At 35.5% G+C, this 24,824-nt stretch overlaps 3 protein-coding genes across 6 annotated transcripts; 1 reads left to right on the top strand and 2 right to left on the bottom strand.

Annotated features, from left to right (window-relative positions):
• Positions 1–5,005: 5,005 nt before the first annotated feature.
• Positions 5,006–7,478, top strand: LOC125197107 (serine/threonine-protein kinase PBL35-like). Its single transcript, XM_048095809.2, has 6 exons — positions 5,006–5,373; positions 5,567–5,898; positions 5,980–6,115; positions 6,387–6,520; positions 6,611–6,734; positions 6,821–7,478. Exons 1-6 carry the CDS (start codon positions 5,253–5,255, stop codon positions 7,300–7,302), a joined length of 1,329 nt encoding a protein of 442 aa, XP_047951766.1. The 5' UTR covers positions 5,006–5,252; the 3' UTR covers positions 7,303–7,478.
• Positions 7,479–8,683: 1,205 nt separating this feature from the next.
• Positions 8,684–13,715, bottom strand: LOC125197109 (uncharacterized protein At2g24330-like). 3 transcript variants are annotated; one of them, XM_048095811.2, is made up of 6 exons: positions 13,516–13,715; positions 12,621–12,875; positions 11,618–11,762; positions 10,823–10,932; positions 9,193–9,616; positions 8,684–9,104 (listed from the first exon to the last, which is right to left on the bottom strand). In XM_048095811.2, exons 2-6 carry the CDS (start codon positions 12,873–12,875, stop codon positions 8,869–8,871), a joined length of 1,170 nt encoding a protein of 389 aa, XP_047951768.1. In that variant the 5' UTR covers positions 13,516–13,715; the 3' UTR covers positions 8,684–8,868. The 3 variants fall into 3 exon arrangements, with proteins under 3 accessions (XP_047951768.1, XP_047951767.1, XP_088913567.1); XM_048095810.2 differs by having other exon boundaries at positions 12,621–12,878; positions 13,516–13,714; XM_089057441.1 differs by lacking the exon at positions 13,516–13,715 and having other exon boundaries at positions 12,621–12,884.
• Positions 13,716–16,393: 2,678 nt separating this feature from the next.
• On the bottom strand, positions 16,394–23,828 carry LOC125193104 (uncharacterized). 2 transcript variants are annotated; one of them, XM_048090844.2, is made up of 10 exons: positions 23,574–23,828; positions 23,397–23,464; positions 22,185–22,246; positions 21,950–22,099; positions 21,523–21,699; positions 20,936–21,148; positions 18,519–20,104; positions 17,656–17,721; positions 17,519–17,588; positions 16,394–17,293 (listed from the first exon to the last, which is right to left on the bottom strand). In XM_048090844.2, exons 1-10 carry the CDS (start codon positions 23,768–23,770, stop codon positions 16,676–16,678), a joined length of 3,207 nt encoding a protein of 1,068 aa, XP_047946801.1. In that variant the 5' UTR covers positions 23,771–23,828; the 3' UTR covers positions 16,394–16,675. The 2 variants fall into 2 exon arrangements, with proteins under 2 accessions (XP_047946801.1, XP_088925891.1); XM_089069765.1 differs by lacking the exons at positions 23,397–23,464; positions 23,574–23,828 and adding an exon at positions 22,863–23,035.
• Between the last annotated feature and the right edge of the window lie 996 nt (positions 23,829–24,824).

The raw sequence follows: 24,824 nt of genomic DNA, 5'->3' as shown, positions 1-24,824 counted from the left end.
CCTATAATAGGAGTCATATTTATTTGTAGCACGGATTTTAAGAAATATAAATAAAAGTGAAATGAATAAGTAAGTAGAATATGACTCGCACTTATATATATTAATTTTATAACAAAATTGGGTGAAGTAAGTTGGTGGAATGTGGGGCATGTTTACTATTTATGGTAAAAAAGAAATAGGACTCTTATTGTAGGACGAATCGAAATGACAAAACTGGACTCTTATTGTGGGACGGATGGAGTAATAAACAGTTAAAACGAAAAAAAAAATAAAGTAAGTAGGCGAATAAAGTACATGCGACTATCTTCTATATTATTCTCTCACTTATTTTACTTTCTCTCAACTTTAACTATTTTTACCATCTTCGCAAAACAAGGGCCGAATAAAAATGTTTCACTCATTTTTTCTTTATCAACACTAGAGAGCTCCTTCCATCTCACCATAAGTGAGACATGTTCTTTTTTGGATCGTTCCACTACAGGTACAACATTTTCTTTTACGGTCAAAAAACAATATTCTATCTATGTTACTTTATCATTTCTCCTCCTTTTTCTCTCTACCACTATTACGGTCAAGAAATGTGTACATGTGATACGACGGAGGAAGAATTACTTACATCATTCATTACTATTATATTAATTTTACATTTTAATTTTGATACATCTATTCAAATTAATCTGACATTTATTTATAGAATTTTCTAGTAATTTTTTTATCATTTGTATCGTACTTTATTCATTTTTACTAGTTATATTTTAAAATTCATATCATAAGGAACTATTATTCATTGACAATGGAGTATTTTATTTAAAACAAGAACTCCGCTTTTACTAAAAAGAAATTAAAAGCTAAGCCGTGACAAAACGCAAGATGGCAATAAATTTAGACTCATCATAAACTTTAAGTTTATGATATTTCACATTAAGTTAAAAATTGGTCTACAAAATCATAAATTTAGTGTTCCCAACCTGACCATATCATTTTTCGATGAGATATTAATCCTACTTGGTTAGTCGTAATAGTCATGCTATTTACACAGAACACTGCAAATTTCTCCAAGTTGGACCTATTTTCTTTCGTATCGTCTCACTCATACGACTCTCACTTGTAGACGAGAAGCAATTCTCTCATCCCCCCACATCGATCACCCACCGCTCTTTCTCCTGGCCTTTGGCAGCTGTTCTCTTCATCCACGCTCAAAGTTCTCTAGTTTCACCATCCAAACATTGCAAGCACTCGGATCCTGGTGTGATACATCTTCCTCATCGATCACCTACCAAACCATATTCCTTCCTCATGCTGCTCTCCCCCATCGACAAGACAGGGATCTTCCTCGGTAGCGAACGGAGGCACTAAGAAAGCTGGAAGAGAAATTTTCCATTTTTGATTACAAAAAAAGGTGCTGCAATTTGGTACTACTATTCTTATTTGACATAATCCGGAAACTCCTATAGCATTGGCGTTATTCAATTTGAGCAACGGATCCTGGTGTGATACACGTTCGTAATGAAAGTAGAACGCCAGTTGGCCCTTTAGTTTAAAGATTAAGAGGAAATAGAAAAAAAAGTATGAAAAATTCCTATTTTACTGAATTTGTTTTGTGGGTCAACCAATAAGTGGATAATGGGAGAGAGCCCAAATAAAAACCAAGGACACCTTGCATGGAGGAACCTTCATCGGCTGAAAATGTAACTCCTACTTTCTGATCAATTGCGACCCATATCTCCTATAACAGGGTCCAGATTTCCTCTAATGACTCTACCCTCTATTTCAGGGTGCTCGCTTGTAGACCTAGGATCTTATCTCCATCACTGGAGTACGTTGCAATCAGACTCTTCCACAAGTGTTTGATTGTTGCGGTTGAGATACTCATCATACGAGTTTTGCTTCAATGTTTTGAACCAACCACGTATAGAGTATAGACATAATGATCCGTCTGTTGCCACCATGCAAAGGTCGGATCTGTCCTTGATGGGGGAGATGGTCCCCGGTGATGTGGGAGATCCATTCCCTTGCTGATGATGGCTTTCTCCATCACTACAACCCACAACGAGTAATTCTAGCCGTTCAATTTGAACTCGAGATCTAATAACTTGGTATCGACTATGATACCTGGTGGAGACAGTGATCTTGGGTTTGCCATGGCCAAACTATTGCGCATGAAATTTGCAAATTGCCTCGCAAACTCTTTCGATTATACAAGTAACAATTGGTTTGTGTTCTTCGGATTTTGACATGTTTTTGTTGGTTGTTTTCACAAGTTTTGGCTTCAAAAGGGTCGGAAAAGGTATAGATGATTTGAATAAAAAAAAATTTACTCTTGATACCATGTTAATCGGCGTTGACACCATCGACAAACAAGGTTATTTACTTTACAGGTTTATTCTCATTATATAGTAATCCTCTTTAATAGAGGTATTTTATAATGATGTACAATGTAATTATTTAAACTAGAGTAAGTCAATAACTCTATTCGAAGACACTGATATTACATATCCTTAATTGATTCATTGTAGTAATATTTTTCCTTCTAAATATAGTACTCCCTCTGTCCCATGTGGCCATGTTACTTGCACTGTTGCTTTTCGGCTCGTCACAAATTCCTTACACTATTTATAGTTTAAGTTAGAATTAATGCATTTAATTAATAGATTAAGTTAAGAGCTCATTTATTAAGTGATGTCTCATTACACTTAAAATTCTAATTTAATTACACTAAAAAGTCAATCCCAAATTTACGGCCTAAAATGAAAAGTGCGAGTAACATGGGACGGAGGGAGTATCATTTAAGATTCTTGTTGTTTTTTGCTTCATTATATGGCTAGTAGCTAGTTTTTAAGCATTTGTGCATGGTTAGTGTCCAGACATTTTGGGCAAATAGTAGAAAATTAGAACAATGCAAGAGGTTGACTTGCTCAAGGAGTGCAAGAAGGAGTTAGGTATGTTAGATGTCGTGTGTTACACATTTGTGATGTGAGTCATCTCCTTTCAGAGCAACTTTCATTTGTCTTGTGTGTCTTTTATTGTGATTCATCGTTACTGCTTTGTATATTTTTGTTCTTGTCTTGGCAGGAATGCAACTAATCATTTTGTATGTTGTTAATGTTGTTATATATGTTAGGTTGTTTATGAGAGTCTCTTGTTTGTGATACTATGCTCTAACACTTTTATTGGTTGGAAGCATTTTTCCCTTTTATACAACTTATAATTTATAATTAGCTTATAACTTGTCAAATCTGTAGAAGAGTGATTGACAATCAACTAAATTAACAATTCGTCATTAAATTGTCTATGTGCGAATTTGTTGACTTAATTACTTAAGCGATTATTATAAAGACAATATTATGTAAATTAAACATAGAACCACAATTTTAATAAGAATATATCGTACAAGCTCAAATATTTCAAAATTAATTAGAAGGCCTACCAACTTAAAAACTAAATTTTCAAACACTGTTTTGGCATGCAAAGGATTTTAGTGGACCTAGTTAACTTATTGCGCGAAAGTATTGCAGTCCACTTTAATGTTTAGAGTGGGGACTCTAAAAACTTAGTGGGAACAAATGGTATAACTCCTTTCCAACAAGGCATTAATCAAGTCGCAAATAAAAGAATAGGATCGATCATTCAATCCTTTTATATGCCAAAAAAACATGGAGTGGCCAAGTATATAGTGTGTACTATAATATATCACACATATTCCCGTGGAGAATGAAGATCTATGCATGGTGTGGCTAAATAAAACTGGCAAATATTATGAGCAAATGTGTGATTGCATTCTCATAAGAGTCCACCTAATATAATATACAATATCAATATTTCTCATGCTTAATTATATGTATTAATATTATTTATAATAAAATATGCAATTATTCATACTTACTTAACCCCCAAAAAGAATATTTTTTTAGGCTAGGAGGGTGGTTGCCATCATTCTTCTCTTGACTATCTTTATATGGGTTTTGACCACACAATTATATTGACTAGATTTGTTACCTAATAGTACTAGTTATAATAGTAACATTTAATATCAAAACTCCTTGTTAAAAAAGATGAAAATAAACTACAGTACTAATTTTTATTGAAAAACACATGAATAATACAAGTCTTTTGGATTAATTTCCAGACTGAGGCTCTCAACTCCAGTTCCAAGTAAGTTTCCCAATCCTAAACATTAAGACAATGAGGTGTTTTTATCCAATTGAATTAAATAATTGCAAGACGATAATTATAGCTATATTTTGAAATTCAAATACCTTTATAATTCATAGGCCAGGAAGTCAGTAGCCGACAATTTCAATCACAATACTTTTGTTGGTTACAATATTTAAATAATATAAAGTCATAAACTGATGAAATGGTTTCATTTTGATTTAATGAGAAGATTGCGTTATTTATGGTAAATTTAATATTCAGCCATCCAATGAGGCAAGGTTGGGGAATTAGTAATGATGGAACATGAGATGAATTCAAATGAAAGAGGAATTGGTGATTATTATGCTGGTGAGACATAACCAAGCCCATAATATCACAGTGGATCAAGCAAGGTTGTTTCCCCCCCTTTTTTTTTATGTTCTTTTTCCCATACATCAATTCATCAATTATCTATTTATATCAAACATATCAATATTTATCCCTAAATTTCTCTACCCACCGCTTCCAGAAGTTTATATATATATGGTGCCAAAACGAAGAAAAATAAAATTCAAAAGAGTTTAAGGTCCCTTTTTTGTTGATGTTTTTGTTTATACTTTAATTTCCGTTTATGCAGCATGTTTATTAAATATTTATTTGCATGTATAATTATAGTGTATAATGTATTTTCGTTAGAGATAATTCCAATTCAAATATCCTATTTTGGACCTTATTAACGGCCTTTAAATTAAGCATCTCAAATCATGTGACCAAATAGTAAAATACAATCAAATTAGTTGTCAAATCGTTAAGTTGATGCCTCTTTCCGTAATTCTTCAATCTAATTTATCTGAGAGTGAAAGCAAAGCTCAAAAAGGTGGTGGCAAAAAAGCTCTTTTTGTACACAAATGTGATGATGGTGGTGATGATGATGATTATGCCTTCAATTTTCCACAGTAACAACATTAACAAACAATTCTCCCTCTCTTACTCCTTTTGCCCTTTTCCCCCTCTCCTCAACTCAAGCATGGTAAATAAGTGATCGCCTTGTTCCAATGCGTAGCTCGGACCCCATGAACTGAAACAAAATCGTATCTTTTTTCTGGGTTTTGAAAATCATGGACAACAACAACTGCGGCTGCTGGGCTATTCTCAGAAGCAGTGTCAGAGGCTGCAAAAGCTCCGATTCAAGAAACTCCACCACTTCCCTCCCTAGAAGCAGCCTTGTCTATGATGCTGGTATACTCATTTTTCATCATTTCTATCTAATCTTGCTAGATTTATGTTTTTTTTAAAAATAAATTTATGTTTTTTGTCATCATATTCATGTATGTGTTATCTAATCTTGTCCATATATAGATTTATCTAATGTTTTTAAAACTGGGCATTTCAACTTGGTTTAATCTCCTGCATTTTTGCTCTACTAATACAGCAACAGAGACTCGTTATTTGAATGCCAGCAACCGGGAAATGTGTGTGCCTGATGAGGCTAGAAACTCGGTATCCGAGGAAGATCCGAATTCGGATGCAGTTGCACTAGAAAAGAAACCTCCACGCCAACTGCTTCAGTTTAGTTTTCAGGAGCTGAAAGCAGCTACCGGTAGTTTTAGGCCAGATAGCATTCTTGGGGAGGGTGGTTTCGGATATGTGTTCAAGGGGTGGATAGAGGAGAATGGGACGGCGCCAGCAAAGCCCGGCTCAGGGACCACGGTGGCTGTCAAGAGCTTGAAGCCTGATGGCCTGCAAGGCCATAGAGAATGGGTGGTGAGCTGATTGTTGGCTTGAATTGGGCAGTGATTGACATATATATGTGTAATGTAGCTCATGGCATTCTTTTTAGTGCAGGCTGAGGTTGATTTTCTCGGGCAACTTCATCATCCTAACCTCGTTAAGCTCATCGGATATTGTATTGAAGATGATCAAAGGCTGCTTGTTTATGAATTCATGACCCGTGGAAGCCTTGAAAACCATCTTTTTAGAAGTAAGTATTGCATATGCTGCCCAAGGTTTTATCTAAGTATAATGTGCACTAATGTGATATCTAGCCTTCCTGTTTTCTTGAGTCTGTTAAATTACTGAGGTAAGAATGCTATGATGGCTTTCTTTGTATAAGTTTCCAGAGGTATACTTGCTAGTTCTGTGACCATTTGGTGCAAATTGAGTTTCAACATGATGTTTACTCTTGGAAACACTCGATTATATTGCTGTTTGTTGAGTGGAGGATATGCTGATATGGTGAATACCCATTGAAGGGACCATACCTCTTCCGTGGTCCAACAGGATCAAGATTGCACTTGGAGCAGCCAAAGGGCTAGCTTTCCTCCACACTGGGCCTGAACCTGTTATTTACCGTGATTTCAAGACGTCAAACATCTTGCTTGACTCGGTATGTGAGTGAAATTGATCACCAGGAACTTGATAGATGGCCTCATCATAGTTCAAACAATCTTGATGTAACATTTCCCATTTCCCTCAGGAATACAATGCTAAGCTCTCAGATTTCGGTTTGGCGAAAGCCGGTCCTCAGGGAGACAAAACACACGTTTCTACTAGGGTGGTCGGAACCTATGGCTACGCTGCTCCAGAATATGTAATGACAGGTACTTATTGTTGATATTTTTGTGTCATTGAGTGACCATTTATCTCTACTCTTTGTTCATTCTTGGCTCATTCTTTGTTGTGTCAGGACACTTGACCTCAAAGAGCGACGTTTATAGTTTTGGAGTCGTGCTCCTGGAGATCTTGACTGGCCGGCGATCCATGGACAAGAAACGGCCAAGTGGAGAACAGAATCTCGTGACATGGGCGCGGCCTTATCTGTCCGAGAAGAGGAAGGTGTATCAAGTAGTGGATCCTCGCCTCGAGCTCAACTATTCAATCAAAGGTGTGCACAAGGTTGCTCAATTAGCTCACAGCTGCCTAAGCAAGGACACCAAGTCTCGGCCTTCAATGGAGGAAGTCGTCAAGGTCCTCACCCCGCTGCAACACCTCAACGATCTCGCCATACTAAACTACCACACGCGCTTCTCTCAGGCTGGGAGACGCCGCTTCCCTCCATCAGGGAAGCGCGACAGGAAGACAGACACTGGCCATCAACCCAACCTTAACCAATCAAAGGACACTGTAAGAGATTCCAACCTAACATCTACTCAGCATTATTGTAAATAAGGGTCCTAGTTTTTTGCTTGTGTGTAATTTTTATGTCATAACAACCATTAGTACTTGTCTTGTGTATGCTGTAAGTTTTCTTGATACTCAAATGTTTGTATTAGCAGAGGAATGTTGATCCCTGATTTGAATATTTTATGAGGTTTTAGTGTGATGGTGCTGGTTTGCAGAAGCTACATACATCTCTTGAAATAGATTGAAAGTGTGGTTTCACAAAAAGATCACATTAAAATAGAGCATCTTGTGCAGAAACACCATAGCCTTTTTGACCATGCCCAGTTGTGATTCACAGCTTGAATTATAAGTGGAATATAAATGAGATATATTCCTTGTGCTAACGATTCTTATCAGTGTCAAATTCAAGCTGGAATCTGGAGTGACCTCAAAATATTCTGTAAATTATTTTGAAAAAAAGTTAAGAACTTTAGTAGTGACATATCCACAGCAGACAATTCTGTGATCAAAAGTGAGGGAATCGGTATGATTTTTGTCCCACTAATAAGTGAATATATATATGCAACAGAAGCTGCATGATTTAGTCCCCACTTTTTTAAAGTTTGGTTTCACATGCATCATGTAATTGCAATACCAATACACCACATCATTAATACTATTAACTAATCATATTTTATTACATACCATGCTATGCTTTAATATTTCTATCAAATTTAACTCTCTACTCGAGTTTATTTGATTTTTCTTAACTGATACTATTGCTCTAAAATAATTGTAAAAGAACAAGATCCACATTTTTACTTACGTTTACCTCACTTGATCAGCTCGAGAAAAAATCCAAATTTATTTTATTACCAAGTCGAATTTACTCCATCGAATTAGTCTAGAATAATATCAAATATTGACGGTCATAAAGGAGTTCTAGATGAGTATCGAATGAAAAGCCATCTTAGAAAAGTAATTTTCTTTAAGCTGCAATTAATCACTTAGGGGTCATACAATATTTTTATTGTATTAATTATGGAATATACATTATATTTGAAGGGTTCGGTCATCCAAAGCATATACGTCTTACGTCTAGATACAATATAAAATATCGGTGCTGTCAATCTTTGATTGGATTTCCCGAGTTTTGATTCCAAGTCATTTTTCTTTATGTAATTGTAACATGATTGCTTCTAATTATGACACACTTATATTTTTATTTGGAATAGAGGTACTAATTTAAATGGTAGCCGCATCAAATTTGCCCTAAATAATCTTTTAAGTTTCTCTCATTCCATCAGAGCTTACTGAAATGGACTGATTTTCCTGTTCTGATCTATGATGCTGACTGAATATCACGCAAACAAAAGACAATTCATTCATCTGATTTTCATTTCAATTCAACCAACCCAACACATTTTGCAATTTGCAGAACATAATGTACAAGAACAACAAAATGTAGATTTATAGAAGTGGACAGAACAGAAGAGAAAGAAGGTAGTGAGATTATAAAATTACATATATTGCCATGTTTACTGACACTTTTCGCATCAAAGAGGAAAGTGAAGCTCATACTTCTCTTACCACACAATCACACAGTCACACACACAGACAATCATGAAACACTCAACTTTCAGATATTTCTTCAGCATGAGCGGCTGGAGGAGTACTGCTCTGCGAGGCCTTATCCGCCACTGAACCTCCTTCACTTGGTGCAGCTTCCGAGAGCACAGATGCCTTAGAGGTTAGAACGGGGGAACTGGTACCTGAGAGATGATCATCGGCCTGCTTTGGCCGATTCAAGGCATTGCAATGTGGGCAGTAGTAAGTGATGTATGGGAACTCCTCTTTTCTCACCAGCCCTACAAATACAAGGATATATAGCATATTAACCTGCTTGTACCACATGGATTCAGTTCATATAGATAGGTGCACGAAGATTCTATCTACCGTTGTGCATATGGCAGTTTCCACATATTAGAGCATAGGATTGGGAAGGATCCTCTCCCACAAGCAATGCAGCAACTCGAGCAATCCAACCTCCATCGTGTGCATTCGGGCCTGATTGAGGATGATGCTCGACAACTGTTGGGTGTTGATGAGACATGCCTACATCATCAACCCCAGATGGGCTAAGCATAGCTTCTTCAGGATGTTCAGTAAATCCGCTTTCCGTGCTATAGGTTCTCGAGTGGGACTGCCTTCTATTCCGTAGTCCAGCAGTAGCTGCAACTTCCACATCATTGCTCTTTCCGGCAGTGGCAACGTGGCTTTGATCATCTCCCAGATATACTTTCAGGCCGGAATCTGCACCCAACTTGGACGCCAGTACAGTTGCAGCTGCTGCTTTGGCTGCTGGATCAGGGTCATACCTCTGCACTGAAGACTCCATGTAAGAATCTAATAAATCTTATTGATAATAACAGGAGAACCTTCCTTGAAATTGGAGTTATACAATATACTCACTAGGACGTAAACTTTGAGTGATAACTTAGATAAATGATATAGACTAATCTACAACTTAATGGAACTTGTATGATTATCTAATCCTTCAAATACTCAAATCATATACTCCGTTTCTTTTTTATTATTTCAAATTTATTATTAAAAGAAATACAAATGACTCACACACTTAGTAACTCTCGAGGTGACTTAAACCTATAAGTATTGTCAATCTATGTTTTGGTCTAAATGAAAGTAGATATCCTTGTTCCTCCCATCATCCCACGAGCTTTGTCAAGTAAAAAATAACCACAGCCATTTGTTATTGGCTTTTGCAGTGTTATTACGTAAAAATGATGACTTGCAAACATTGCAGCCATACGATGCAGTGCCTAATACTGGGACAGTTTAGAGTGAAGGGAGGTCAAAATAATTTTTGGTTAAAGATGAGGTCCGCCTTGTCAGTTGTCATTAAATGAAAATAGAAGGTTTTTTCATACCATGATCATAATATAATCTGACACAAGAAAAAGGGCCTTCAGACTAATGACAGAGCCAGTCCCCATTCCCCAATAATAAGGCGGGCAAGATTTATAATTAATTTTTATGCATAAACAGTTTTATTGCTAGGGGGGGGGGGGATTATGCTTTTTCCCTCCATCCCTAAAAATAATCTATTTTGCCATTTTGGTCCATCCACCAAAATTAGTCCACTTCTATTTTTGAAATTTTTTTCACACATTACACTACAAATGAAGTGGGTCCCACTATCCACTAAGACTACTTCAACTATTTTTTCTCTCTCTCTCTCTCTCATACTTTACCAATTTCACATTTAAACCCATGTTGTCCCCAAAGTCTCTATTTTTAGGGGACGAAGGGAGTGTATATATTTAGGGATACATAGAGTATAACTGAACAAAACTGAGGTGGGGCAATACCCCCACCACTCATCAGCATGGCCCTGCCACTGCTTCAAACCATACCTATTATGACCTTCTATTATAGATAGCAAGTTCTATTTTAAGACTTTGCCTCTAGCTCATATTTTCAGGAAAAAGGAGGTGATTGCCGATGTGTAAAACAAGATATGAAATAATCAATTTAAACAAGAAAGCTAGCTAGCTTCACTCCTTACCTGTATTAGCTGTTGAGTTGTGTAGTAATTTGTTTTTTCTTTCAGTTCGTTGATTTTCTCCTGTCTCTCGGCCCGGAGGTGTTCCAAAGTTTTGCGGTCCTTTGTATCACCTGTAAATAAGATTCTCAGAAATGTAATAGTAATATTAATGCCAATAGCAGGGTGCCTCTAATCAAGGTCACATTTGGATTACTAACTACGGAGTACCAACAGTTCTACCATAACACAGAAACAACTGTTCCCATGATGTTTTGTCTGATCATAATCTCAAATCCATCAATTCGAAAGTTTTGAAAACAACTTGATCTATGATTATTTTGACACCAAAATGCAGATAAGATAAATTGTGATTCATTTGAGAATTTTATGCAGCTTGATTAACAACTTAATGCCCTTAGAAAGAAGAAGAACCTTATTAATTATCAGGAGATCCAACATGCATAAGCACCACAAGATTGTTCTTACGGCTCAAACTTATGGCCTCCTTGTCAGAATAAACTTCACAAAAGCATATTTTTTTTGGAAGCTGCTCTCATATACAAGAAGTTACAACAAAAGTAAGCAATTTCATGAAACTGTATCAACAATCCTGGTAATATAAGTTGATTTTTTTGCATTAAATAATAAATTCTATCATTAAAACAAGCAAATAGCATAAGTCAAAAGTGAAATCAAATATCCTTAGTCTATTCCAGTCACAATGCAGGTTTGTTTGTATAGGCAACAAGTTTCATATTTTGATAGATACTATAACCTTGCGGTTAGTCATTACAAAGAGCACTAAAAAATACTTACGCATCTTTGTGTAGCTTCTAAATGCTGAGTAGATAATGAAAAATAATACTGGCAGCAGAAATATAGGTAAAACCCTCAATGCCCTTATATGCCAATTCAAGTCTAATGATCTTGTGGTCATTATAGCATAACCTACTGCAATTGCCTGGAATAAAGAAAGGGGGTAAAAATCAATTATGTGGATCACCCATCTTCAGGAGCAAGGGGAAGATAATGGCAACAGCACATTCATTATAAACAGAAGCATTCAGGATAGTAGTGCATTTATCTAGCAGTAAAATAGTCAAGATTAGTAGGAAAACTGTTCAATCTCTCTCTCTCTCTCTCTCTCTCTCACGCACACATATTTTGTAAATTGTCTTTGATTTAACACGTCATAATTCATTCTTTGTTTACCTTATAAGCATATAATTTGATAATCAGAAGCAGTCCATTGGAATTAAAGGGGTACTTGATCTTCAGAGTTAACAGACACACGATCACTCTGATTTTCAAACTAATGGAGTTATGGAGCAATAGAGTGCAGAAAAAGTATTTCTACCACAAATTCAAAACCTGAGATTTAAATGAATACACCCTGGTTAGTTGAAATCAACCTCAGTTAAAAAAACCAAAAATACATATTATGGAGACTAACGATGATACAAAAGATCATATTCTTGCATGAATGCAACTGCTGTCAAGTGGAAACCCATTTTGCAAGACAAGCATCTAGACTAGGGCACTCAGAACCTGGTTTGCATGTAAACAAGGGCATCATCATAGACAGAGACTATGTGGAAGAGTAGATCTTCTGGGTACAGAGGGTGATAATTAAAAACATAGACAACCATTTACAGACATTAGCAGCATATGGATCAGAGACATTACTCGTTGAATATTACAAAAAGTAATAATCCGGTTTAGGAATGTAACAATCTAAAATAGTTTTTGTAACATCTGATATCAGGTGATCTGACATGGAATTCTTTCCCTAAAATTAGTCATAAAAGGTAGGGCTTACCTCCGAAACAATTGACAGTATAATAAATTGCCTAGTTGTTCTCTGAGAACTTTGCGAACGCCTTGTAATTCTGGAAAGAACAGTAGCCTCTTCCTTCGATATATGTTGCAATCTCTTTTCAAAGTCATCACTACCTAGTCTAAATACTGCTCCCCATAATCTAGATAGGAGTCCTTTCTTTTTCTTGGTCTTCTTAATCTCAGTATCTGTAGATGTCACAGGCTCCACTTGCTCATTCTTGGATTCTTCAGCCATCTTCTGCATATCACATGCCAGGTTAGAACGTTTCTCACAAATTCCAAATTAGCAAGACAATTGTTTCAAGTTTCTTCAACATGATTGAACTAAAACCATACTGCATCTTTTGATCCTCCACCCAAGATATTCCAAGTCTTATTCAGCTAAAAGGGATCAGTTTTTTACTAGCATTGTGGCTAAAGAAGTTGGAAGTAATAATCAAATACTATGTCACTAGTTAATTTGACATCTTCAGTCAAACCAAGTCAAAATGATACGTTTCATCACAAAAGGGAGATGGCAACAACACAAACACAAAACCCAAACCAGATAAATACTAATGAAAATTGGAATAAATGAATTCAGTGCCGCAATCAAAAAAAAGGAAAAACAATTGTGATGAGAAGAAGGAAATAACAACAAAATCGGGAATCACACAGCAAAAAAGTCAAATCTGACAGAATCCAAGATCATAAAAAATACCAAACCAACAAATCAACTTTGCTCCAGAACATGATCAAAGTTATCCCCAAAGATGTAGTGAAAAAACCATTTCATTTACAGAAACTCCAATATGATAAGGAAGGATCGATAATTTAAACAGAAACAGAGATAAACCCCAAGCGGCGAAATTGTAGGGGTTGATTTGATATTTTACCTCCGATGGAATTCGGCGCGGCGAAACGCAGCGCTGAAAACAGAGAACGCGATTGGGAGAGATGCGAGAGAGGATTGAATTCTGACGAAATTCCTTTTCCAAATGGAAAATGATGAGAAATAGGAAATGGAGGGCTTTGGAAACAGTTGATCGTGTTCCCTAATGAAGAAGAAAAGGAGCTTTTTTCCTTGAAAGTCATCTACATCCCACGTGCAAATCACGTATTCTCTTATTATTTCAATTTACAACCCCCAATTCTTTTAATACCAATTTCCACCTCTCCCAATTTGTAAAAACATACCTCTTCCGTCCAAGATTTTATTTTCAGATTCTCATTTAGTATCTCAATAATATGAGTACCTATTGCCCATGCGTTTACCTCATAGTTGTGTTATTTTTCTATTTTAAGAAATTTTCTTATAGTCGAGTCATTTTCATATACAGTAACATTTTTCTCTTTCTTACTCTACATCCTCTTACTTTATTCACTACTTTATTATTTTTACTTTTTTTTTCATTTTATCTATTTATTTAACACACTCAACATCTCTTTCCTAAACTTCATACCAAAAAGTTTCGCCTCAATTATGAAGGAACAGAGGGAGTAGTATTTTATTTTTTTTTTGCAATTCTTTAAATGCAATTTTTTAAAATTTGTTGTTTAAAACAAACTATTTAAATTACCTAAGATGAAGATATATGTAATAATTTGTGTTAAAATGACAACACCTCTTAAAGTGACATCGTGACACCACATATACAACAATACTATAAACGCTACACAACAATATTCAATATGCTATAGATTGTTATCTAGCGTGTTGGATATTGCTGTCCGAGAAAAATTGTTGTATAGTGTATAAAATATTGCTGGCCGTTTTTTTTATCCTTAAACATTTTTTTATTGTCACATGGCAGCTGATTATTCATCCACGTGTACAAATGATTGGCTAGGAATGTTGGTATGCTGTTACTTTAAGAGGTGGTGACACCTTAACACTCTCCTATATATAATTATTTACTCCCTTCGTCCCATAATAAGGGTTCTATTTTGCTTTTTTGTCTGTCTCACAATAAGAGTTATATTTCACTTTTATCATAAATGGTAATTAGACTCATATTTCACCGATTTATTCCATACACATTTTATTAAGTAATGTATAAAACTAATATATAGTGGAATTCACATTCCACTAACTTGTTTAACTCAATTTTTTTGATATATTTCTTAAAACTCATATCCCAATTAAATATGATTCTTATTATGGGACGAGGGAGTATGTCCCAATTTTTCATACAAAGTTCAAATAAGTTAAATTCAAATGCATATGCGCATCTAGTTGAATAGAAGTGGGAAATCAATAAATCAGAGTTGTTGTAGCTGCTTCCACATTAATACTCGGCATGTAGGCTATTTAACAAAACATTTACTCCTCTTTGACTTTGATAAACTTAGGTGGATAATATTATAGGTGCACTAATTAATTTAAAAACCATTAATTTTCAATAATTATTTGCACGAAATTCTTTGTTTGCTCAACTTACAATTAAAGCATTGTACATTGTTTACTAAATCGAAAAGTAAAATGATTAGAATTTTAAGCTATTCTTTGGTATCATTAAATGAAATGAAAGAATAGATCGTGATTTCTATTTATTTTAAAGTTTGAACTATAAAAATGGTTCCTTGGATTTATCTCGTCAATAATTCTTGGATTTTAAAATTATCTACAGTAGTCCCTGAACTAAGAGTTTATTTCAAAATCGAGCATTTTAGCATTTTTCCATCTGAAAATGTCCTTTTGGGCTGCTAGGCAATTTCATCTTTACACAATTTTCACTTTTTTCAATGATGTACTAAATCTGATATTATTTCAAAATTATTTTATAATTCCCATTGGTCATCCTTCACTTTATTTCTTTATTTCAATATCAGATATAATTTTATAAAATTAAATTTAAAATCTATATTTTTAAATATCAGTAAATTATTTTAATTAAAATTATTAATTTATGTATTCTTTCTCCACTCATAGCTATATATAATTATATATATAGAAATAAAACTATGGAGCCAGCTCACACAAAACTTTTTTATAATAGAATATATAAATTAATAATTTTAACTAAAAATAAGGAGTCCTATTTATAAGCGGCGCGAGTTTTAAGAAATGTTAAGAAAAGTGAGTGGAAAAAAGTTAGTGGAATAGATGTCCAACTTGTATATACTAGTTTTAAATGAAATGTGAATGAAATGAGTTAGTGGAATGTGAGACCCTATTACCATTTATGGTGAAAGTGAACATGGACTCCTATTCGTGGATGAACTAAAATAGAAAAACGAGACTCCTATTCGCGCACAGAGGGAGTATATAATAGTGGGACCCATATTCCACAAACTTTTTCAACTCACTTTCCTTTATACTCCCTCCGTCCACCAAAAATAGATCACTTTGTGTATGTCACAAGTTTTAATGTAGAATTGGTAAAGTAAGAGAAATGAGGAGAAAAAGTAAGTAAAGTAAGAGAGATAGGGAGAAAAAATGAGTAAAGTATGAGAGATAAACTTTCCATTTTAAGAAAGTGATCTATTTTTTGTGGACGTTCCAATATGACAAAAGTGGTCCATTATTTGTGGACGGATGGAGTATTTCTTAAAACCCGTGCCAAAATTAAAATGAACGATTATTAGGGGACGAAGGAAGTACAATACAATACGATAAATGAGAATATGTATATAGAGGGAGAGAGAGGAGAGAGATATCAATACATTGCAATTTATAACACAAACTCTGAAAAACTTTTGGCCTCGTACAGATTGAAAAAATGCCAAATCCGTTAACAGTTTCCGAAGTTGAAAATGAATGAACACCAAATATAACCAAAAAAGAAAAAAGTTCATCAAATTAGCCAATTCAGAACTACAATATGTATAGTTAAGTTAAATAAGTAGAAAGAAGCATCCCACTAATGAAACCTTTTGCATGGATAAAGACTTATAACTTGCAACTACAACTTCCAACACCTATCTAACTAGTTTACTAAAACTCATTTAATTTAACAGATTGCAGTTGTCTGGTGCTATCATATACAGCTTGAAGTAAACTGCAATCTGGAAACTAAAAAATCACTCAAAATTCACATGACCAAACTTCTCTCATCATCTCTGGCTATCTTGAGATTCTTCGTTTCCTTGAGAGAAATCGAGAGCAGTGTAAGTCTGGATACAAGGGCCATGCCCGCTGGAATCTCTTGTGCGTCCTTGTTGTGCTCGTCTCACCTCTTTCTGGTGTTCTGTCAGTTCACCACGTTTTCTTTTTGCTCCCAGATTAATATTTTCACAGCCCTTTGATCCGTGACCAGGATTGCTCAACATTTCAACTCTCTTTGAGCATTTCTTTAGAGTATTCGTCACCTTGTATTTGTCTAGGCTGCTGGTAGCGTAGTGATTTCTGCTGCATATTTTTAATTTACCGTTTCTGGACAGCTTGTCCAATGTCGGAACTAAGGCTTTAGGAAATTCAAGCTTGCTTTGGAGGCCATAAGTTGAATTCCAGAAATTAGTTGTGGCTGCGGAGATGACTGAATTAGGGTGATCGAGAGTTCTTTCAAGGAGCGGCGCCTGGAAATTGAGGAATGAAGAATCGAACTGGACTGATGGCTGACCTTGCTGCAAACATTTCAGCATTTGAGACCATAAAATCTGAAGATTATGACTAGAATTGCTGTCGAGAAGATGCATTTCGGATAGCCATTCGAGCAATGGGCTTGATACGGCCTGAGGAGTTAACAGGATAGATTCAAAATTTGCTTACGAAAACACAAATGGAAGGAAAAGCAGAAAAATGAACAGAAGCCTAATCAATAAGAAAATGTTAGAAAGTGCTATGTCAAGAATTAATGGATGCATGTAATGTAGAGACTTATTTTAAAGGCATGGTATGAGGTTTAGGGGAAAGAAATTTATTTATTCAACAGTAAAATGCAGAGATGAGAATCGGACCTCAACCAATATCAGAACATCTTCCTTGTGGTGTAGGCATGCAACAAATTTGACTAATTCCTCCAGAAATCTGAAATTAAGAATTGCAAATGTAAGACATGCTCATCAATGGAAATGGATGGCGAGTTGTAGTCTACCTTGAAGCCACAGAGAGAAGGGATTGGCCAGTTCTGTGTATATTCATCCAGAAAAGCTTCATAAACCTGGAATATCCCCATGATGTTAAAAATCTATACAAACAATTAGACTGGATAATTAAAGAATATCTGACAGATGATGCAGTCTCAAATTTCCAAGACCGAATGGTTCTTAGAACCTAAATCATTATATGTCTAATACGCATTAATATAAGCATATATCACATCAGCACAACGAGATAACTTGCGTTCAAGGGGAAATGAATTGTTCACCCAAAAACTTGGAGAGTGAGAAACCACTAAGGGTAGCAGACAGAAAACCAGAAGTGATGAGTTTTACACATTTTGTAACTACTTTCTATCAAACACCTATAATAGAATATTTTAACCAAGCATATATGCATGACTAAGGAGATTTCTCCACATTTTGACTTGATCATGCTATTGCAACAATGTAACATAATTCCTCACTTCATAATGGCCACAACTAGATTCAGTTTGATGCATAGCACAGCAGAAATTTGTTTAACACCAATGGGATCCCTAGGCTCCAACTATGCACTCAGCAGTCTTACTTTTATAATAGTACATGTTCACCATACCAAAATTTAAGACCATTATTATTTAAAATCAAATACAGATTTATCTACAATAATATTGATCATGCTGGTTCTTAAACTCTTTCCACCTCTTGATGAAAGTTCCACTACAGAGAGAGGCTGCACAATCCATATTTAGTTTAGAAGACCATCACAAAATAGACAAGTCAAAACAGCATACTAGGTATTTAACTGTACTTGGTCGGTAATAAAACATGTGGTAATTTCAAGAGTATATGTTTTTTTAACAGCATTCACACTTACCGAGCTGCTAATAACATCCAGCTCGTGAAGCCGAATTTTCTGAATTCAGAATCCATATAATGTCTGGCTTCCGACCTCATACCCCAAACCATTTGCTTCATGACACATATCATAACATTCCCGTAGAGTAGAACAAATTCATCACTGCATTTATTTTCTTTCAGCTCATTTCTGGTGTCAACTGATGCAATTTGATCGATGAGTCCATTTAGTACTGCACAAAGATCTACAGAGAAACTCTTGGCAGGGAGATGGAGACATTGTGAGGCTCTGTCAACAGACACATAAAGCAAATCCCATGCATCCACGACAGTCTGGACCTCAGGATTTATATCAGAGACTGACAGCAAAGCAAATGGATACGACAAGAGGCGCAATAAAATAGAGTAACCAATGTTGTCAGTCTCCATTCTCAATAGTGACGGATCCTTTTTGCCATCTATCAATTCTTTAAAACAGTTAGCTACAACTACCCAGCTCTGTAAGGTGTTAAGCCTGATGTTCTTATAAAGTGAACAAGTAAGCGCATGAAGAATTTCATGAGGGTTGTATGAAGTTAACAAAAACTTCAGATATCCTTGCAAATGCTCAAACACAGATTCACACTCAGGGGCATTTGATAATGACTTTGCAACTACAGAAAAATAGTTGTTACTCAGATATACAACTGGAAGAACCTTATCGTCGAGACCCCTAAAGCAGATATCTGCCACCAACCCATGTGTAGTCTCAGTAGCAAGTTCCATGTTTTTAATGCACTTAAGCTCTGATCCCACCTTGTAGAGAGGAGACTCAAGAATGGAGGGTTCTAATCTCTCAGTCACCATCTTTACAAATTGAAGGCATATGTGAGGATCATAGTAGTTGTTATCAACTTTTGAAGTCATGTTATCACACATTTTCTCCAGGAATCCGAATAAAGTATTAAGAGATTGCATAACCTTGTCATATGTAATGGATACACATCTGAAAGCTCTCTGAACTGCTTCTAGCAGACATCCGAATAACCTTAGAGCTGCATTACTTGTCAGTTCTCTAAATTCAGGATCAACACTCTCATTTGATCCTCGATCTACAATGATGGTTATTGTTTTAATTAAGAACTCCAGTTGAGAAAGCTTCCAAGGTGAACATTTTAATGGATAATGCCTTAATTGGCACTTCTCAATACCCATATGACCGTTTACGGAACTTTTATCAGGTAAAAGTAGTGGTTCCTTGTTATGTTGATTGCCAGATGCTTGCTGATTTACTCCACGTAGTAGAGAGTGTAAGTGATCCAGACAGAAATTCCACAACCAGATGTTCTTATTATCTGGTCCAGCTTGGAAGACCACTTCTATAATAGGCTCCCAGACTGTTATGATCAGTGACTGACAGTTAACAGAATCTTCAAGTTTGTGTAGTAGATAAGACCATGTGCTCAAGCAGGAAGCCTGAACAGATACATCACATTTACTTGACATAATTCCTATGAGGGGTGCCATTATAAGCTTTATCTTTTTTAAATTTCTCTCAGCTTCAGCCTCGGTGTTGTTGAGAACTACAAGCTCAATTAAAGCATCAATGAGGCCTTCCCAGGCGACCTGCAAGGAGCAAGAAAGAAATTGAGATCCTATTAAAAATTCTACCCACATGGGCCACGCAACACCAACCAACTCCAACAAAAGAAGCTATCTTCCTTGTTCTATTGCAAAAGATAATTCTGATTGTGAGAAAGAAGAATAAGTTATTTAAAACAAAAGAAACTAGTTTATAGGTAGTGTTTCTCTTTATGTTAAACCTAATTTACCTACCCATGAAACTGCTTCAGCCAATTGAGTTATTCAAAAGATAATCTGTGGGGAAGATAGTACTCCCTCCGTCCCGCTTTAGCAGTCCCATTGACTTTTCTGCCTTTTTTTGTAAAAATAATAAAAAATAGTTAAAAAGGAGAAATTGTAAATTAAGAGAGATAATAATATAGAGAAGAGTCTTATCTACATAATTGTCTCTCTTACTTTACCATTTCTCCACTTTAACTATTTTTTATTATTTTTACAAAAAGAGGCCAGAAAAGTCAATGGGACTGCTAAAGCGGGACGGAGGGAGTAATATGTTTACTGAAAGCCAAATGGGAAGGCTAGAAATGATTATAAACGTGAATCATGCTGATGAAAAACATGCTAATCACTTTCGACAAAACAGATCTCAACATATATGCACTACCCTATGAACAAGCAGATGAAAAGACCTAATGGAAGTTTAAACATTTCCATCATATCAAATTTTGTTTAAACAATATTACTTCATGATGAAAGAATATGGCAAAAAAGATATTAGCTGATCCAGTTAAAAAAGTACTCACAGTTACCAGAATTGAAAAGACATGCCTAAGGCAAATGAAATTTGTAACTCTCTATGAATCAACATTATACCAGGGATGCAATCTGAATTTGTGAGTCATAATCTGAGAAAGTAAGCTTCAGAATTTCCAACATTTCATTAACCAAATGTTTAGTTTTCAAAGCATGTGGCCCAAGCAAACGAATAAACCATCTCCATGCCTGCAGACAAGGAATCTTCATGCCTTGGCCCAACAACTCTTTAATAGCGCCGAGCAATTTCTTCTTCATATCCACAGCAAGTGCCTGCTTCCAATGTTCCACGTATGGAAAATTTTAGATATTGCCAGTCCAATGTTACTTCATCTCAAGTTGTTAAAAAACTTCACAAAAAAATGAAGCAAAGTATTGAAAAAGGTATGAAATGGAAGTATTTATGACAAAAAGTGAAGACAGTATCGGACGATATAATGTTTGAAATGACAGGATATCAGTTGCCAAAAGCACTAGGTATTGAAGAAAATAATGTTAATCAATCTATATATGTATCTAAATTCTAAACAACAAATGAATATCCTCACACGAGCTAAAACCTAAAAGTGTTATGTGACTTTGAAATTTTGAAAAAGGAAAGGAAATCAAATTGATGGATAACAAAAGAACTATATATCACATGGCACCTTAGAGAGAGAAACTGGTGGAGGAAATATTAAGGGCCCAATCTTCAGCAAACATCTCTCTGACATATCTCTGTCTCTTTTATCAAGACTGACAAGCCTTCTATAAATTGGTGGAATCCACAAACTTGAAGTCTCTCTCATTTGTTCTGTCAACGAAGATACCAACTTCACCACAGCCTATTATATAAAATAAGTATCGTCATGAAAATCATAATGAGTCAGATAGGAAAAATTATACAAAGATGAATAATGGAGATGTAAGCCACGGAGTTTTGCAAGTAGTAGAACTAGATTCAATCTTTACCTAACAAGACAATTAACAGAACGGGATTTCTGGATGTTACAAGGCCAAAGCAAGCTTTATGCAAAATATCCAACGTATTTAAGATAAGCAAGTTAATGTTGTCAAATGAAAATACTTACACACCTGCATTGCCTCAAAAGTTATTGAAAGTGAACCGATTGGATTGTCAAGGGCATATGTAACTGCCCTTAGCAAAGAATGCAAGTGTTGATCCAACATGGATGAACTCAATTGTTGGATTGATATACACCACACACCTAAATTGCATACAGTCTGCAGTCAACAAAGCAAAAGTTTGTTAATCATCACCTACAAAAGTAGCACAACCCTAAATATAATGTAAAACAAACCAACATACCTTGATTTTAGTTGTTGTGATGACCTTAACCAGGGAGTCAATTAGTACATCAGCATCGCGACCTATAACACGCAGAAACAAAGAACATTCATCTCATAGTCTCACGCCAATCTCTCCAGTAAAGATTCCCATAGTTAAATTAATACAATAAGCTCTTGCTATTAAGCAATGAGGTTCCATTTTCTCATAAATTAATACAATAAGCTCTTGCTATTAAGCAATGAGGTTCCATTTTCTCAATGAGAGATTTCAAAAAAAGGGATTAAATTCGCAAGCCTTTCGAAATTAGGGATTAATTTTGCTGACCTTTCAGAATATGGGATCGAGGCATACAAATTTTTCATAATAAGGGATTTTGATTTTTTTTCTAAATTTTCTCTTCTTTTTTAAAATTATTTCCTTCATATCATTTGTGAATTGACTAAACTATCCACCCTCTTCCTCTTCCCTTTCAATGCATACCTTTCACGAGAACAAAAATCTAAGACCTAATTTGCTAAAACCCAGAAAACATGGATAATTAAATTGAATTAATGCTAAGAAGACGAGCATAAACTAAATATTGTGGAAATGCACTGCTTGTATTGAAGAGTAGAATATTGTTGTGGATGAATTTTCCTTATAATTGCCTGTTCGGATTTGGCCCCTAATTTTATAAAAGTAAGACAACAATCTTACTTCAGTCTTGGAAACCATAGCAATTGGAGTTTGGGAGTTGAATAAAATGGCCAGAAGCCACTCGGGCAATTAGTGACAGGGGAGGGTGGAAGCAGTTAAGAGAGGAGGAGGGTGGAGGCAAGTGGTAAAGAGAGGAAGGTGGGGGCACGGTGAAGGAGGAGGGTGGAAGGTGGATATTTTGGTCCATCTGTAATCGTTGGAAAGGAAAAATAAGAAAAAAAGAAAAAAAAAATAGAAAAAAGCCCAAATCCCTTGTACTGAAAAATTCGCATGTGTCGATCCCGTTAGCGAATTTAATCCCTGATTTCGAAAGGCTTGCGAAATTAATCCCTTTTTCCGGAATTTCTCTTTTTGGATACACCTCCAAGTCTATCACGCCTCAACAAATGTGTTGATGTTCTTTTCTTTCTATGAACTGCTGGAATGGTAAGTATGGCTGTGCAATATTTCTTTACTTTTTCTAAAATCAACATAATAATAAAAAGAGGAAAATCGATGCAAAACATCACAAAGCTCAAAATTTTGAATAACTACCTCCGATGGAAGCCACAACAGCAGGGTGGTAAATCATAAAACCCAAACACTTCAAAGCCTGCGCAGCTCTGATAATAACCCAAGAGAGAGTGGCAAATCACAAGAAATTAATAATGAATTTTTCAATACAAAAATATGAGACTTGTTCGAAAATAAAGAGAACGAAACGGCACATACATTTCTTCATCATTATAGGATATATCCGCGACGAGGGAGGATATGATGGTGCTAGATGAACCGGCGAGTGCCTCCACGGCGGAAGAATCGGCGGTCGATATTTCCTGCAATTGTAGTAGATTCGAGTATGCCCGAGCTTTGTCATCTGATAGTAAAAGGCCATTGATCTCATCAATCTGCTCTCTATAATCCCCCATTTCTTGATAGATAGATTCTTCTTAGTTGGATTTAGAAGCCCTAATTCAGCAAGTCCGACCACTGTGATTTTGGCGCCTTATTTGGGAGGGAAAATTTAAGCCTCTTTATACAGAAATTTCAGAAAAAATGATAATTTCGCTGGCTTCGGAAATTTCGGAAAAAAGGATTAATTTCGCTGGCTTCGAAATATGGGTCCGACGCATGCGAATTTTTCGGAATAAGGGATTTTTTATTTTTAATGCATTTTCTCTTCTTTTTAATGATTATTTCGTTCCCAACATTTATTAATTGACCAAATTACCTTCCGTAAATTTTTAACACAATTTATAAAAAAAATAAGCTTTTCTCCAAACTTTCTTCTGCCCTCCTCCGCTCTCATCCCCAACTTTTTTTTTCTCAAGAAAAATAAATAAGAATCTGTATATTGTTCAGTGAAATATTTCACCTCGAGTTAAATCAATGTTCAAAATAATCAGGACACTCAAAAGGATCAAACTTATCAGACTGCATAGTAAAAGAAAAAAAAAACTTGAACTGCAAAATTGCCAGTAATTTCGTGTTAAAGAAAACTGGCAAGCACATTGCAAGGACGAGAAATAGGGTATCAAACATCAAAATGCATCTTCTAAGCTATGCTGAAGAAGAGGATCCAGGGGCAAATTGTTCATCGTTGTCACTTCACTCTTCGAACTGTCTCTGACCCAGAACCGAAATATCCTCATAGAGCGTGAATTCTGTTGAAATTGAAAATAAAATGTACTTAGTTAGGTTTATTAGTTAGTTTTTTTTTCTTTTACTTAGCCTATATATAAGGCTTCTTATTGTAATTTGTTGTAACCAATTATTAAAAATGTAGTCAACAAAGTAAATTTCCCCTTCTCTGTCTCCTTTCGTTTTCTCTCTTCACCGAATGGTTTCTGCAATTCATCGCAGTTTTCTTTGTTCTCTTCAATGAAGATTTCTCCGTCTATTCTGAATCTCCATTTCTTTGATACCACTTGGTTGGTGTTTTGGGAGGATATTTGTTTGTATTCTTGGTGAATTTTCCAAGAG

Source organism: Salvia hispanica, chromosome 4, assembly GCF_029641045.1.
Source record: "Salvia hispanica isolate PSC_SH4W2 chromosome 4, Shi_PSC_v1, whole genome shotgun sequence".
Taxonomy (NCBI): Eukaryota; Viridiplantae; Streptophyta; class Magnoliopsida; order Lamiales; family Lamiaceae; genus Salvia; species Salvia hispanica.
The sequence above is the reverse complement of the archived record's forward strand: the minus strand, read 5'-3'. Positions and strand labels throughout refer to the sequence as shown.